The 18456-nt window shown below is 35.1% G+C and overlaps 1 protein-coding gene across 1 annotated transcript in view; it reads left to right on the plus strand.

Moving 5' to 3' along the window:
• Positions 1 to 18456, plus strand: part of LOC136042803 (monocarboxylate transporter 12-B-like) — a gene marked incomplete at both ends in the record, with an annotated part of 35744 nt that overhangs the window by 7839 nt on the left and 9449 nt on the right. The window contains 2 exons of the mRNA XM_065727744.1: positions 3575 to 3760; positions 13752 to 13924. Coding sequence (XP_065583816.1) covers positions 3575 to 3760; positions 13752 to 13924 — 359 coding nt within the window. The remainder of the gene's footprint in view (positions 1 to 3574; positions 3761 to 13751; positions 13925 to 18456) is intronic.

An 18456-nucleotide genomic window follows, 5' to 3' on the forward strand; every position in this document is an offset into this window, starting at 1 on the left:
GTGGCACAAGAAGCTGTGGGATATAACAGGAAGAAGAAAGAGCAGTGGATATCTCAAAGTACCTGGGATATCATTGATCAAAGGGCAGAAGTCAAAATTCTCGTAGATAGACATGAGCATAACATAGCATGCACTAGAGAATATCTTGATGATTTAAAAGCGCAGTATAAGCGTCTCAATAAACAAGTCAAAACACGGACTAGGAATGATAAGAGAGTGTTCCTCGAAACTATGGCTGATCAGGCTGAAGTAGGCGCCAGGCGGGGAGATAGTCGTACTGTGTACGCTATAACGAAGGAGCTCGTGGGTATTTCGAAGGCTTCTTCAATCCAAGTTGAAAACAAAGAAGGCATCTTATTAACCCAGATGGATGACATAAACCGACGTTGGATGGAACATTTCACCGAGGTATTAAATCAGGTGCCTCCCATAACTTCTTTAAATATCCCTGAAGAAACACTGTTTGATCTTGGAATATATTCCGGACCTCTCTTGCTGAGTGAAGTAAAAGAGGCTCTTATGACTTCGAAAAACGGAAAGGCAGCCGGTAACGATGGCATACCCCCAGAACCGTTGAAATATGGTAGAAGCGCCCTAGCAGTGCCCATGTTTGAACTTTTGTTACGTGTTTGGGATGATGAAAAAGTCCCGAGTGAATGGTCAAAGGCAGTAATTGTAAAACTCTTCAAAAAAGGACATAAGATTAAATGTGATAATTGGAGAGGCATCGCTTTACAATCAGTTGGCAGCAAGGTTTTGTGCCAAATTATTCTCAGTAGAATTCAAAGTAAAGTGGAGAAAGTTCTGAGAGATGAACAACATGGTTTCCGCCAAAACAGATCGTGTTGTGATCTAATATTTAGCCTGAGAGTCCTGCTCGAAGAATTTAATGAATGGCAGGTTCAACTACTCACAGTATTTATTGACTTTCTCAAGGCCTTCGACTCTATACACCGCGAGACCATGTGGAAAATTTTAATACATTACGGGATTCCGATTAAAATTGTAAATATAATTAAAGCGCTATACCTCGATATTATGTGCGCTGTACAAACCGAGGGTGGCCTAACGGACTTGTTCACGGTTCAGTCGGGTGTAAGGCATTCTATTGCCACTGTTATTTACCATAGTCATAGATTTTGTGCTTCGTGGAAGTAGCTTCAGTGGGGGTCTACAATTAAACCCACTAAGAACCCTTCATGATGGTGTTTTTTCGGACGATATCGCACTCTTCGCTCACGAATCAGAAGCTATACAACACAATATAAATGAACTTGGGCGTGTGGCAAATGCTGTTGGACTCCCCATAAACGCCAACAAGACTAAATCAGTGTCAAATGCGGTCATTCCTGACTTAGCTGAGGGACTTTTGGTCAACAATGAGGAGATTGAAGTAGTGAGAGAGTTCAAATATCTCGGCAACATTCTTACGCAAGATGCCAATCCTGAAAGAGAAATCTTGTGCCGAATAGCATTGGCTGGCTCTGCCTTCAATTGTCTCAGAAATGTTTGGAGAAATAGCAAATATTCCCAGAAGCTAAAACTCAGAATTTGTAATAGCAATGTCCTCTCCGTCCTTACATATGGTTGCGAAAATTGGAGTGTCACTGCGCAACTAGGAGAACGACTACGGGCATTCGATAGTAACTGCCTAAGATCTATTTTGAATATACATTGGACTGAGAGAATAAGAAATGAGATTTATACCATGACAAATCAAACCCCCATCCTTGATGCCATTAGAAAGCGACGATGGATGTATTGGGGGCACATGGTGCGAATGGGTGATGGAAGACTACCTCATGACATATGGTGTTGGATACCCCCTGGCCTCTGCAAGTCAGGGAGACCCAAAATGACCGTTGGCAGGATGTTAGAGAAGGAGGCAAAGCTGGCGAAGTCTTCGATGGAGGAGCTTTGGTCGAAGGCTCAGGACAGGTCGTCGTGGCGAACCACTGTTATGCGCCCTCAGGCGTGGGAAGACCTAAGTCTGAGTAAGTAAGTAAGTGCTAGAAAAAAAAGAACTGATGCCAGATGACAACGATTTTAATTTTTTTCAACTACGAAGTCATTTGAGATATTGCAGAAGTTATCTTTTGCTTAATTTCCACCATACTACTCGATAAACGTAAAAGGACCGTCAAAATTCGTAGTTTTAGAATAAAAAAGTCGAATTTTGGATGTCATAATTGATATACAAAATCTATTGCCCGGAAATCTAGAAGATATACAGGATTTTGATCTTGGGTTTTGAATATATAATTCAACGTTCTATACTAATCTAAAATTAAAAAATCACCATTTTTTGACGCTAGGGCAGTTTTAAATTGACACTGTATAACACGCTGTCTGAAGATCGAATTGAAAATATAATGTTTCTGTATCTGAGAAATATAACTTATGAAAAGTTGTGAGTAGCTTTTCATCGCCTTTTTGAAATGTCTATATAAAAAAAAATGTTGAAAGTTTTATAATACCGTCAGTATGCGCGAGTGACCGCGAGCCACGGAGCCACATAAGCCTAAAAAAACTTCTTTGGGTTCATGTGTTGATTTATTTGAAACATACCTCTTCGGAACCTTATACCAAAATTTCATCTAGGATTTCAGGGAAGAATTCCAGAAAGTCGATTTTAATATCTTCAGCTCCATGCATTTTTTTGTATAATTTTTTATTGGACGCCCCTTGTGTTTTTGTTGGGAAATAATATCGAAACTTGTTGAGGGGATAGAAAAAAGGAATTAGTTTGGAGAAACTTGAAGTAAGAGACTATGAGACATGAACTTATCTATAGGCCGAATTGTTTCATACAGTCAGAGCAATTATAGTCCTGAGCTCAGCATACAAAACCGTTGTATGAAACACCCAAACATATATCATAAAAGTTTTCAATCACTCATGAAAGTTTTATAATACCTTCATCGAGTGCGAGTGACCACGAGCCACGGAGCCAACATCCAAAACATCCAAAACAACCCATAAATAGTATTTATTGGCTAATAGGATTATATTTATTGGTATTTATAGGATTATTCTGTTGGCTATTTATTATATATCTATCGGCGATTTAGAGATTATTATATTTATTAGTTGGATAGGAATTGGCTTTGGTCTCAGCTGTGAGACTGTCCCAAATTCAGTTTTCTTCAGCTTCATGATCTTTTTGTATAATCTTAATTGGACGCCCCTTGTCTTTTTGTTGGGTAATATTATTGAAAGTTGTTGAGGAAATAGAAAAAAGGAATTAGTTTGGAGAAACTTGGAGTAAGAGACTATGAGACATGAACTTGTCTATAGGCCAAATCGTTTCGTAGAGCAGAGTGATTATAGCCCTGTCAGAGCGAACAGAGTCCTTAGCTCATCATACAACACCGTAGTATCTAACACCTAAATGAATATATATCATGAAAGTGTTCAATCACCCATGAAAGTTTTATAATACCCAAAACGCCCTATAAATATTATTTATTGGCTAATAGGATTATATTTATTGGCATTTGTAGCATTATTCTGTTGGCTATTTATTATATATTAATTGGATACTTATAGATTATTTTATTTATTTTTTTTATAGGATTTGGTTTTGGTCTCATTTATCTACCAGCTATTGTAAGTGTAACTTGCTATTTTGACAAGAAAAGATCATTTGCAACTGGAATTGCAGTTTGTGGCTCTGGAATTGGCACTTTTCTGTTTGCACCCCTTACTGAATGGCTTGTCCAGAACTTTTCATGGAAAGGAGCAATGCTCATTCTTTCAGGTAATCTTAAAGCTTAAGAGTTATGATAGAGGGTGGCCAATTACCGAAACAGGATCTTTGATAAATCAATTTTAATGTTTGAAAAAGTAACGAATGTAAAACATTGATTTCATATTACAACTACTATAACTCTTTGAATTCCAGGACACGAATAATTACTGACCAGCAGCTATTCTGTTTCCCTTTTCTGAGGTTTTAGGAAAGGTTAAACAATTGTAACGTTTATATTTTTTTTTATTACTAACGCTAAGTTGAATTAATTAACTTGAATTTGAGTCAGGCCGCTGCACTTGAATTTTAACTTGAATTTGAGTCAGCTATTGCAAAGTTTTTCCGTATAAGTATTAAAAATCCAATAATGTAAAAAGAGACTGGTATTTTGACTTTAAAAGTGTTCGATTAGTTATACCAGTAGCATATTGTGTCAAATTGTCCTAGGGAACGACTGTTATAAGGAACATGGCAAAGGCAATGGGAGAGAATAGAACCAAGTGGGAAAGTAAAACTCTCCTTGACCTACATGATTTGAGTGTTTTAGATGAAAACGGTGAAATTCAAGTTAATTGACTTCTTGCTATCTCGGAAAGGGTTTAGATTAGGAAATTGAAACTTTCAGGGATGAATCTACAGACTAAAGTATGTCCCGGGAAGGTATTTTGAAGTAACTACCTCCACTCCTCCCTCTAGAGGGCCCTGACCTTTGATGACCTTTAAAAAATATGTGTGTTATAAAAGTGAAACCTTACAAAATAGATCTTCTGCTTAATTGAAGTACAACAAAATTGTTTTTACTCTCATAACTTTACTCAATTCCATTTTATAAGGTTTTAAAGATATGCAAATACATTTCCTAAATTTTGAAAAAAAAACATTGATATGGCTCAAAATTCTACTCAAATTTCAATAGGTATAGACCTCTCATGTAGGCAAATTTCAGGGCCCTTTAGAGGGAGAAGGAGTAGAGGTGGGTACTTTAAAATACCTTCCCGGGCATATTTTAGCCTGTAGACCTATCCCTGAAAGTTTCATTTTCCTAACCTAAATCCTTTCCGAGATAGCAATAAGTCAATTAACTAGAATTTTACCGATGAAAACAATAGCAAAATGATTTTTGAGCTATTGAGAGTTCATGGTGCAAGAATAAGACTAAGTCACTAAGGCTAGGAATAAGTGAAGATGAAAAGGTGATGTTTGGGTAACGAGATGACCAATCAAGTGGACAGCTTCACTTTTCTAGATACTGTTATTAGTAAAGATGTAAATACAGTGAATACATTAAAACTAGAATAGCCAAGACCCAGTGTTTGTGTTACTTTTTTCACAGGTGAAAAAAAGCATGGAAGAACAAGAAGATAAGTCTGCGAACCAAGATTAAAATATTGGAAGCTACAGTGATGATAGTGGTCAAGTAGGTTTCTGAAAAGTGGGCACAACAAAGGATTTGTCTACGTATTATGTTTTGCACCCTTCTGACTGACCGAATTTTAAACAGTAAGCTGTACGAAAAATGTGGTTCTGTCCCAATGTCTGCGAAAGCTGGTCGTTTCCGAATGGGGTGGGAGGAGGTTTTAAGGAAGGATTCAAGGGAAATTGGAACTTCTTTTGAGGGAGGTGTGCATCAAACTAACTAGTGTCCTTAACAATTTTATCTTATGCTGAATACTCGCTTAAAGCAATCGTATATTGGCTCTTTACAGAGAGAGGTAGGAGCAATCATATGATAACCAACTATGAAAGTTCTTAAGCCCAACTGGCCAGCCATGGAAACAAACAACAAAGAGAGATAAACAAAAAAAAAACTTAAAACGAGACTGCGGCCAGTAGAGAGAAAAGAGCTGAAAGACTAAAATAACGCGGATATTTCGTCCTGTATCTAAGTTAGGCGTCCTCAGCACAAGATTAAAAAAAACTCACTAAACTAAAAACGAATTAAACCCCCCACAAATGATAATAAATATAATTGTCAATGAGACAATGAGGACAATGATTAACTTGAATTGAAGTAACTCTAATAGCTTCTTTTCCCTACGTGGATCAGTAGCGACAATTGTATAGCGACAACCCGGATTCTCTTATACTCTTTTATTTATATAAATTGTAAGAGCAGAAGAAATAGTAGTATCCCCAAAAGTTTCAACTTAATACCCCCAGTCGTTCTCCATATATTGCTGACGTATCTTATTGGCAACCATTTAGCACTATGCCTTTTTATTTGTTTTTAGAGAAACATTTAGTTTTAAAGCATAATGGGCCAATTGCATAATTGTGGGGGGTTGACATACCTAATTTCCCTAAAGACATAGCTGCTGAACCGTTCTATTATACTGAACAAACTGGCTGTCTCAAGATTTTGACTGGGTGTGTTTGGAAAATGAAAGGGTTTGAGAGAAGGGCTCCTTGCCCTCCAATCTCTTGTTACTCTTAAAAAGAGCAAAGACGCTTGCGCTGTAATTGGAGTGCAGAGGTAGGACTCCCCCTTCATATATCTAGTAAAAACATTTTTAACAAGTAAAAATAAAGTGAAAACATTTTGAATATATTTTCTCTTCAGTAAAGTGCAAATTCTTGAGAAGGTATGGGGGTTGTCAGCCCAATTCATGTTCATCTTTCCTCGTTTGTGTTTTGACTCGGTTATTTACTGTATAATTTAAATAAACAAAATACATTTAAAATGTTCTTAACTTTAAATAAATTAAAAATTATTTAAACTTTAAGGAATATTTATCAGTATATGTATACTAAACTGACAATCCACAGCCATGTTTTTTTCAGTAAATTGCAAATTACGTTCTGGTCATGAAAAGGTATGGGGGTTGTCAAAAGTTTAATTTCCAGACCTTTTAACTACATCAAATAAAATGGCTTTTCCAAAATTTTATATTAGGTATGTTTTAGGTATTGATGGTAGTGGGAGGGGGCCTGTTGCCCTCCAATCACTGTTGACTAATAAAAAGGGCACTAGCCCTTTTAATTGCCAATCGAATGAACTTTTTGAGGTTTCTACGACAATAAATGGCCATTTCAAAATTTCTATCAGATGCACTAGGAAAAAATACAAGGCTTGGATGGATGGAGGCTATCTGTCCTTCGATAATTCTCTTACTTAAGGGCACTAGAAATTCTGATTACCAAGCCAACGAGCCCCCTCCGAAGTTTATACAATCACCCTTTTTATACATACCTTGTATGCCCTGAGGGCATAACTGACCTTGCCCTAAGGGCTTTGGGGGGGGGGTTGTCATCTTCAAGGACATATTTTCCAGTCCTTTCATTTACGTTGAACAAAATGGCTATATCAAAATTCCGATTAGATGTGTTTGGGGAATGGTGGGTGAGGGGTTAGTTTCACTCCAGTCACTTTTGACTATTAAAAAGGGCACTGGCCCTTTCAATTTCCAATCGAACGAGATGTTCTCAAAGTTTCTGGAACAACAAATGGCCATCTCAAAGTTTCTTTCAGATGGATTTCGAGAAGATACGAAGTGTGGTGGGTGGTATCCACCCTCCGTTCAATCTGAATCTTAAAAAGGGTAATAGAACTTCTAAATATAAATCCAATGAGCCCCCCTCCAAAGTCTACATGGTCACCCTTTCTGTATACACCTTATATGCCTTCAGGCTTTACCTTATAACTCTTGCCCTGAGGGCTCTGGACGGGGGGGGGGGGGGCTGCCATCCTCAAAGACATTATTTGCTATCTTTGCAAAATGGCTATCTCAAAATTTTTATTTGATGTTATTGGGAAGATAGTGGGCCTGGGGGGTAGTTGCCCTCCAATCACTTTCGACTATTAAAAGGGCTCTAGCCCTTTTAATTTCCAATCGAGTGAGCCCTTTTCGAAGCTTCTACGACAACAAATGGCCATCTCAAAATTAAAATGAGATGCATTTCTGGAAAATACGAGGAGTGGGGGGGGGGGGGGTAGAACACTAGAACTTCTGATTACAAATCCAATTTGCCATTTCCAAAGGTTATACGATCACTCTTTCTAAATTTACTTACAACCCTTACCCCGAGGGCTGTTGGTGGTTGCAACCCTCAAACACATAATTTCCAGACCATTCAATTACTTTGAGCAAAATGGCTATCTCAAAATTTTTATCGTATGTGTTTGGGAAATTTTTTTGACAACAAATGACCATCTCAAAATTAATATCAGATTCATTTTGGTAAAATACGAGGTGTGGGGGTGTATCCACCCTCTGACCACTGAATCTTAAAAAGGAAACAAGAACTTCTGATTACGATCCATTGAGCCCCCTCCTAAGACTATAGGATCACTGTGTCTGTATATACCTTACATGCCCCCAGAGCATAACTTACAACCCTTGCCCTGACCTTTCCCTATACCTTTCAATTATGTTGAACAAAATGGCTATCTTGGAATCGGACGGGCTTGGGGAAATGTTCGACGTGGTAGTAGGTTAGTTGTTCTTCAGTTTTACTATTAAAACGGGTAACTAGCCCTTTCAGTTTCCAATCGAAGGAGCTCTTTTTGAAGTTTCTAAGACAACAAAAGACCATCTCAAAATTTCTATCAGATGCATTTCGGGAAAATGTGAGATGTGGAAGGGGGTATCCACCCTCCGATCAATCTGAATCTTAAAAAGGGCACTAGAACTTTTGGTTACCAATGCAATGATCTCCCTCCGAGGTTTATACGATCACCCTTTGTATATATACCTTAATTGCCCCCAGGGCATAACTTATAGCCTTTGCCCTGAGAGCTTCGGGGGGGGGGGGTGTTAACCTTAAATATATAATTTCCAGATTTTTCGGTTATGTTGAACAAAATGGGTCTCTGAAAATCTTGATAGGATGTTTTAGGGTAAATAGCGGGCTTGGAAGGGGGGGGTAGTTACCCTCCAATGGCTTTCGACTATTAAAAAAGGCACTAGCCCTTTCAATTTCCAACAGAATGAGTCCTTTTTGAAGTTTCTACTACAACTCCTTCGTAACGAAGTGCCCTGGTTTTACTTATTGTGCTTTACTTATTGCGCCCACGTCGCTCTTTACGTAGGCAGTGCTATTGCGCTGCCCATAATAATGCCAAGGTAGTGTACTCGCAAAAATAATCCAATTTGTTTCACTCTTCGAATATTAGATTTGATATGAAAGTTTGTTGATTTGCGATTCCAAGGCCTTTGTTTGAGTATTAATTTTAAAATTTTTTTCCACAAGATAAGTTTTTCAAAGAGAAGTGAATAGCTCTATTAAGCCAAAAATGAGCAAAAATAAAGTCATATAATCTTCCAAGCGCTTTAAAAAATAAATAAATTAATTAAAAAAAAAATCCGTTGATTGTCAGTTACATTGACATATACTGACATTTCTTCGTTATGGTTTTGATAATTTTTCATTCATGAAAGTAAAAAAGGTGAAAACATTTCAAACGTATTTGGTTTTCAGTACAGCGTAAATTGTGTTCTGGTCTTGAGAAGGCATAGGTGTTATCAGACCTACTCATGTTAATTTTTGCTCTTTTCGAGTTTGACTCGGTTATTTATTGTAATTTGATTTGTGGTAGTTTTACGCTTGGAAGATTGTTTAACTTTATTTTTGCTCCTTCTTTGGCATAATGGAGCTCGTTCTTGCGTAATTCTATTTTGTCTGGTATTCTATCTTGCTGAAAGATCTTGATTACACTTACACACACCATTCAAGTGACGTGTCGAATCTTAACCAGTTTCTTCTGCAAATCTTCAAGCGTCACCTGTTTAAGTCGTTACTGACCTTCAACTGTCAGACCAATATCTGATCTATTTCTTGTCCAGCTGCTCAGTCTACTCCCACCCACTACCACATCAGCCCCAGGCCCAATTTTACAGGAATTGGAAAACATCCAAGGTGATTTTTTTGCAACAGTTACTAGACTTCTGTCTACTATCCTACACAAAATTCATTTTCTGATCCATCTGCTCATGAGAAACCCGCAAGCTGATGCAAAAGAAATACGGGTGTTACTAGATATCTATTTTGCACGAATTTGCCATGCCCTGCGAGGTGCAGAAAAGCCGCTATACCTCTTAAACGTGTACGTCGTGGTGTCACAAAGCATTGGTCTAGCAATCCGAGCTTAGTTGAAACTTGGTGAAAATTCAAATTATTGTACCATTTGTGGCTCCAGTATGACCGTCCTCGCTCTGGCTGGGTTTCTGACAATCGTTTTTCTGCCAAAAATTTTTTTAAAGAGAATTATCTATCCCCATGAACCAGATAGTTGAAGAGACGTCCCAGCAAGCTTCTCTGTCCCAACCTTAAAATGTTTAAAAATTAAGCGCATATTTACTAAAATGGGTTGATTATGAATGAAGAATATACTATACAAATAAAAGAAGAATTACTGAGTTTGAGTGTTAGTATTATATTTAACACGTTGAGGAATACTACCCATACACAGTCTCTGTTCGCAGCATTTGATAGTTTCATGTACCACTTTTTTTTCTTTTTTTTGTATAGAGACGAATGCGCAATTCACATAGGATTTTTTTTTTAATTCGAAAGTTGAATAATTGTGCTTTGACAGTTATTTAGTATTTATCTACACTAGCCCAGAGTATGCTTGGTAGTATTTGGCCCTTTGCTGGCCCTTGTCATCCCAAAACAGTGTCAGAAAGTAGTTGACTTCAGCACTTTACGGGGTGCGCAACCTCTTTTACTTTTAAAAGAGACGGTATGACTTCAAATTTGCTTTCGAATGAGTCCCCTCAAGATAGTTTATGACCACTGGCTGTGTATGATTACCTCTAGTAAAAAAAAATAATAATAAAACTAATAAACCAACAACCAATTAAATTAACGCATATCCTCAACCATTTTTATCGCCACAAATACCGAATTACGTATTTCTGAAAATAGGGACGTCAGCCATCTTCTGATATTCTGTTACTACCTGTTTGAAACAATCGTTTCTAACTTCAGAACACACTAACTTCTGTATTTGTGATTACAGGGATTCAACCCACCTCTAGAGCTCTCACATTTGTCGAGAGCTTTTAAATTCGTCGAGATCGGCTCCTTTCTGTTGTGTGTTCTCCTTTTTTGTCCAAAATCACCCAAGGGAATTCGTCGTAGTTATGTAAAATAGGTAATCTGAAACTCAAATGTGTGCTCGGAATCAGCATACAAAAAAAAAATCTTTGACGTTTCTCTTGTTTTTAATTGTTGGTAGTTTAAAACTCAGTGCGTACTCGGAATCAGCATACATAAAATAAATCTTTAACGTTTCTATTGTTTTAATACTTGGTAATTTAAAACTCGATGTGTACTCGGAATCAGCATACATAGAAAAAACATCTTTGAGGTTTCTATTGTTATAATGCTTGGTAATTTAAAACTCAATGTGTACTTGGAATCAGCGTACATAAAAAAAAAATCTTTGACATTTCTGTTGTTGTCATGCTTGGTTATTTAAAACTCATTGTGTGCTCGGAATCAGCATACATAAAAATAAATCTTTGACGTTTCTATTGTTTTATCGCTTGGTTATTTAAAACTCACTGTGTGCTCGGAATCAGCTTACATAAAAAAGAATCTTTGACGTTTCTATTGTTTTAATGCTTGGTAATTTAAAACTCAATGTGTACTTGGAATCAGCGTTCATAAAAAAATCTTTGGCGTTTCTATTGTTTTAATGCTTGGTTATTTAAAACTCATTGTGTACTCGGAATAAGCACACATAAAAAAAAACTTTGACTTTTCTGTTGTTTTAATGCTTGGTAATTTAAAACTCATTGTGTGCCCGGAATCAGTATACATAAAAAAAAAAAATCTTTGACGTTTCTGTTATTTTAATGCTTGGTTATTTAAAACTCATTGTGTACTCGGAATCAGCATACATAAGAAAAAAATCTTTGACGTTTCTATTGTTTTAATGCTTGGTTATTTAAAACTCATTGTGTGCTCGGAACCAGCATACATAAAAAAAATCTTTGACGTTTCTATTGCTTTAATGCTTGGTTATTTAAAACTCATTGTGTGCTCGGAATCAGCATACATAAAAAAAACTTTGACGTTTCTATTGTTTTAATGCTTGGTAATTTAAAACTCAATGTGTACTTGGAATCAGCTTACATAAAAAAAATCTTTGACGTTTCTGTTGTTTTAATGCTTGGTTATTCAAAACTCATTGTGTACTTGGAATCAGCATACAAAAAAAAAAAATCTTTGACGTTTCTATTGTTTTAATGCTTGGTTATTTAAAACTCATTGTATGCTCGGAATCAGCATACATAAAAAAATTCTTTGACGTTTCTATTGTTTTAATGCTTGGTAATTTAAAACTCAATGTGTACTTGGAATCAGCGTACATAAAAAAAAAATCTTTGACGTTTCTGTTGTTTTAATGCTTGGTTATTTAAAACTCATTGTGTGCTCGGAATCAGCATACATAGAACAAATCTTTGACGTTTCTATTGTTTTAATGCTTAGTTATTTAAAACTCATTGTGTGCTCGGAATCAGCATACAAAAAAAATCTTTGACGTTTCTCTTGTTTAATGCTTGGTAATTTAAAACTCATTGTGTGCTTGGAATCAGCATACATAAAATAAAATCTTTGACTTTTCTGTTGTTTTAATGCTTGGTCATTTAAAACTCATTGTGTACTCCGAATCAGCATACATAAAAAAAATCTTTGACGTTTCTATTGGTTTAATGCTTGGTAATTTGAAACTCATTGTGTGCTCGGAATCAGCATACATAAAAAAAATCTTTGACGTTTCTATTGTTTTAATGCTTGGTAATTTAAAACTTAACGTGTGCTTGGAATCAGCATACATAAATACATCTTTGACGTTTTTATTGTTTTAATGCATGGTAATTTAAAACTCAATTTGTACTCGGAATAAGCATACATAAAAATTTTTTTGACGTTTCTATATTTTTGTAATGCTTGGAAATTTAAAACTCAATGTGTACACGGAATCAGTATACATACGAAAAATCTTTGATATTGTTATTGTTTTAATACTTCTGTTGGTTTACACTTCAATATCTTAAAAGGCAAACTAACCTTCAGTTGGCTTGTAAGGATCTTTATGAACGGCCCTTACGAGGGACCATTTATTTCATTCTGTTATTGTACTAATAATTTTCGTTATCTATTTATTATTATTTTATTATTTACGTGTATGTTGTAACACTATTCTGTTGTTGATTTTGTTTTCCCACGAAAAATCTTTGACATTGTTATTGTTTTAATGCTTCTGTTGGTTTACACTTCAATATCTTAAAAGGCAAACTAACCTTCAGTTGGCTTGTAAGGATCTTTATGAACGGCCCTTACGAGGGACCATTTATTTCATTTTGTTATTGTACTAATAATTTTCGTTATCTATTTATTATTATTTTATTATTTACATGTATGTTATAACATTATTCTGTTATTGATTTTATTTTCCATTTATTATAATCACTATATGGGTATGTATTTAAATTTTATTTTTATTAATAAACTTAACTTACATCTGATTATTTATTGTTATCATTTTGTTTGTCATTATTTATGCGTTTAACTATTTTTAAATAAAAGGAAATTCTTGCTACCCCTATGACAAAGCCGCAAGTGGCGTTCGGTACGAAATATAGTGGCAAAGAAATTGCCGTTTCTAGAAAACATAACTGAATTATTCTCACAAACGACAAAAGGTAAAAGAAAGAGGAATTATTCTAAGACAGTGTAAATTTTCCTAAATGAATATTTCGGCTCTATATCTGAGAGCCGTCATTAGGAAAGCATAGATAGGTATAATGAGGCTTACAATAAAATACGTGGCTATTAATACTAAAATTTTGAGTTCACATATTTTATTGTAATTATTATTTTACATTTATCTTTGTTTTGCTGAAGACAGGTCTTAGATATCGATCCGAAATATCCATTCAGGAAAAACTTCACTGTCTTAGACCAATTTCTCATTGTTTTACCTTTGTTGTTTGTATTATTGAAAGGAAGTGTGGTCTTCGTCGTTATTTTGAATGATTCTTTTTAGGAATATGTCTAAACAACGTGTTTTTTGGTGCCCTTTTTCGGCCTTTGGAACCAGTACAAAAAAAGGATACGCCCTTAAATGTCTTAAAAGACTCTCACGAAGATAAGCAGCTTTTACCAGTAAAGACTTTAAACGGGAAAGTGCCATTTGAAGGATCGACAAGATCATCAAAGGTACTATTTATTCCAATAGCTTAGGTACTATTAAATATACTATTTATTTTTTCGATTTTAAAGTTATTTAAACCCAATAAATATATTGCAGGGATCTCTAAGTGAAGAAACGCTACTACTCGCATTTCAACTAAAACTATGTGTGTCAACGTAAGTTCTATGAAATAAGCACATATTTTGATGCCTACTAATAATAATTAAAAAAAAACATTTTTCTTCAACTGAAAGTAAGGAGCAACATTAAAATTTAAAACGAACAAAAATTATTGCATATGTTAGGGGGTTCGCCCCCTCGTCAATACCTCGCTATTTACGCTAAAGTATTTTTAGTACTTTCGAAAGAGCTATTTATTCTAATTAAACAGCTTTTGCGATTAAGGGGTCATTCTTAAAGAATTGGAGCAAAATTCGAACTTTGGTGTAAAAAGCGAGATATTAACGAGGAGGTGAACCCCTTCATTTAAGTGATAATTTCTGTTCATTCTATGTTTTACTGTTGAACCTTATTTTCAGTTGAAAAAACTCATTTTTATTTCTGATTGTTTTTTAAATAATGGTGGAAAACCGGCGCCTCATTCACGGAAAATTATCTTCCCCCATGAAAAATTCCTCCATGGAACGATCCTCCCATATAACCCCTCCCCCCAAAACCCCCACTCCTACGAGAAAAAAATCCCCCCTGAAAACGTATGTAAACTTCCTAATACCCAATACTGTATGCAAACAATAGGCAGTTCATAACTTGCAGCCCTTCCCCCGCGACTGTTTGGGATTAAGTCGTCCTCAAAGACATAGTTATTAGACTTTTTGACTATGCTGAACAAAATGACTATTTCAAAATTTGATCCGGTGACTCTGTGAAAAAATGAGCGTGGAAGGGGGCCTAGTTGCCCTCCAGTATTTGGTCATTTATAAAGGGCAGTCTAACTTTTAATTTCCGTTCGAATGAGCCCTCTCGCGACATTCTAGGACCACTGGGTCGATACGATCTGGCAAAAAATACAGAATTCCACATTTTTGCAGATAGGCGTTTGAAACCTCTACCATAAGGTTCTCTGATACGCTGAATCTGATGGTGTCATTTTCACTATGATTCTGTGACTTTTAGGGAGTGTTTCACCCTTTTTTCCGAAGTTGGTGAAATTTTATTCGGGCTCTTAACTTTTGATGGATAAAACTGAACTTGATGAAACTTATCTGTTTAAAATCAGCATAAAATTTTGATTATTTTTATGTATCTACTGGTATCAAAATTCCGCGTTTTACAGTTTTGGTTACTATTGAGCCGGGTCGCTCCTTACTTACAGTTTGTTACCACGAACTGTTTGATAATAATTTATTTCTTACCCATCTATTTAACAAAAATTCAAGAGTACGGTGTGAAAGAGAACAAAGGTAATAATTCACAGAAAACATTTGGATAGTATCGATTAAAATTCCATTTATGGATGGTCACACAAAGAGACAGAATAAAGAAAGATAAGGTCTATTTGATCTATTCGATCTATGAACCCAATTCGATCTATGAATGGGCAATGTGATTCAGCATCAGTTCTTTTCGAAGCTGGTGATTTTTTGAAATATCGCGCCAAACGCAGCATGTCCTCTGTTTCCACAATTCGTAAACACTCGCTTAATTTTGCACAGGTGGGATGTAGTCACCAAAAATGTCTTTAGTCAACATAGGGTGAACAATACTTAGATGGCAGTGGTGGTCCTTCACTAGCAGTTCTTCCTATAATTATTCACGCTATTTTATAATAACTTTTATAATAAACCAACGAGAGTAGTTTGAGTATAAAAGGCTTTGGAGGTTCTAAGGGTCTGTTTAAGGTTGTTTTAGGGTCTCTGCTCTGTCATAAACTACGTTCTTTGTCTCTATTCCCATATAGGAAAAAACTGTTTTTGTAGTCTTTGACCTTAAAACCTTGGAAAATTTGAATTCGACTTCGGAATCTGAGTACAGAGTACAAGATAGGTTTGAAAAATTAATGAAAAGAAAAATAGTGGCTTCCTCAACACGTTCGTAATTTTTATACTATGTGGATAAATTACATCATGTTAAGTATAACCTTTCACACTTAACCAATTTCTTTCGCACTAGACTAAATCCATAAAACGATCGTAATCATTGTTGAAAATCATCAGGATTATCATAAATAAACTAATCAGGTATTAAAAGCTTGAAATAGAGACGGAGACCCAAACTCTGATCACAGTACAAAAGGTTTTTGGGAAAAATTTATTCGTTTATTTTAAAAATTTATTTGGTATTACCTAGGTGCGGATAAAATTTGTTTCAACGTAACGTAAAGTCTTAAGTAATCCTAGGGTGGAAGGGCCTATGATATAGTGTGAAAAGACTATAATTCCTTTACATTAGAAATAAATTAATACTGAGAAAAGTCATTGAGAAGATAGTTACATTAATCATCTTTAGTAAGAATGACTCATATAGTGTAGATGTGAAAAGTTGAGTAACCGACAAAGCACTTTTTTTTTCAGGTGACTTAAGCAGCTTTTACGCTACGTAGATAATTTTAAGTAGTCAAGCTACATTGCGTCAAGTATAATCTTTCACATTTAAAAAAAGTTCTTTTATACTAGACTGACGCAAATTTTTTTTAAAAATTCTAAACATCGTTCAAAATAATCACAACATCAAAAGCAAATTATTCAAAAACTAAAATTGGGGAATGGAATTCGAGATTTAAGTTCTGGTAAAGCATGAATAGCTCTCTAATAAAAAGTTTACTAATTCACTTTCAAAATTTGTTAAATGTTATTTCAGAAACTCTATTCTGTTGCTGCTCTTAACTTTTGGCCATTGCAATTTGCTGTAGAGTAGGGAAACGAGTGCCCAAATTTTTGTCGATTCGGCAGTCTTTAAGCATCAGTTATTAATAACAACCGAAATAGCATAGTTCTAAAGTAAACACTGAGATTGTATCTATTTTACTGGTGCCTTTTCATGTTTCCTACAAAAACGTGAAGGTTTCAATTGGAAATTATATAAAGAAAAATAAAAAAAGTAATAAATTAAATAAATTGGAACTAAAAATAAGTTTAAATTAAAACTAAAAATTAGGCTGTAAAAATAAAATTAGATGAAAGACTAAAAATTAAAAGAATTGTCTGTTAAATCATACTGCTTGCCTGCTTGTATGGAAGAACCATAACAGTTTGGAGGAACCGAGAAACGAGTACCCAAATTTTTGTTGATTCGATAATCTTTAATATTCAGTTGTTAATAATAACCGAAAGTTGATAAGCCTAGTTCTAAAGTAAGCATTGATTCTGTTTTACTGTTCTAGTTCCTGTTTTCTTAGAAATTTAAAAGATTGAAGTTGCAAACTAAAGACAATCAAATAAAAGTGAAATAAAAACAATAAATGGTACAAATTGGAACAAAAACTAAGTTTAAGTTAAAAATTTAATAAATAAAATTTAATTAGATAAAAGAAAAAAATGAAAAGATTGCCTGTTTTTATTGATAATGCTTGCCTCCGTGTCCGTTTTTTTCAGAATCAGAACGGGAATGGGGCAAATTAGCTGTTCCCAAGTGTTGGGACGTGTGCCCCTTAGGCCAAGTTATATGGTGCTTACTCCACCCTCACACAGGTAGTACACTTGTGGTACCCACACAGGTTATAATTTCAGTGTGGGAAGAACTGTAGAGCCCATGGCCCATGTCGGCTACGATACCTCGTCCTAGTACCATTAGTAGTTGCACTGGTGGAGCTGCACCACGTATGGTGGTGGCGTTAGACTAGTAATACCGAGTATTTTGTTCTGTTTCTGTTGTTACTTCTCAAAACAAAACGGCTATATTTTTCAAATACCATAGTATATTCTATTATGCAGGATCTTGAATAAGTCGAGAAGTCACAGGGAGCAGTTTAAGTAACTGATATATAAATGTAATTTTATTGGGTTAATAATGGTTCCATTGATGTTATACTGTTGTACTTTATATCTCTAGAATATATATTTGATATTTTAAAACCATAGTGTATAATATGCTCATACACAAAAATAGGCCTACTGTTGTATTATTCATTCAATATATTCGCTACGGAAAATATTGTATTAATGAAGAATTCGAGTTGGCTTAGACTTACCATGCTTTTCAATTTTATTTAAACTTTGTCAGTATCATCTTATGAAACTTTTTAAAATAGCAAGTTTGATCTTCCTCTACTAGGCAATCAATACCAGCATCGAGTATTTCCCAAATCCTTCAAGTGCGCAAGAATTGGGGCCTTTGTGCTCGTAACTCCCCTGATTTTTTCATTTTTTTTATATTTTTTATGAATTTTGTTCCACTTTTAATTTTGCCCCTCCTCTCGCAAATAATTGGTTTTGTTTACATGGTAAGTTAGAATAACCTTGATTCATTTTGGTTATTCTTCGAAATAATAACGACAGTATTTGGGAGAGTTCAATACTTCAAGCCCCCTTTAACCAAAGGGAAAAATAAATTTGGGGCCAAAATTATTCTAAAAAAAAAAAAAAAGTTATTTCTATGAAAT

This window comes from Artemia franciscana, unplaced genomic scaffold, assembly GCF_032884065.1.
Source record: "Artemia franciscana unplaced genomic scaffold, ASM3288406v1 Scaffold_2058, whole genome shotgun sequence".
In the NCBI taxonomy this organism is placed as follows: Eukaryota; Metazoa; Arthropoda; class Branchiopoda; order Anostraca; family Artemiidae; genus Artemia; species Artemia franciscana.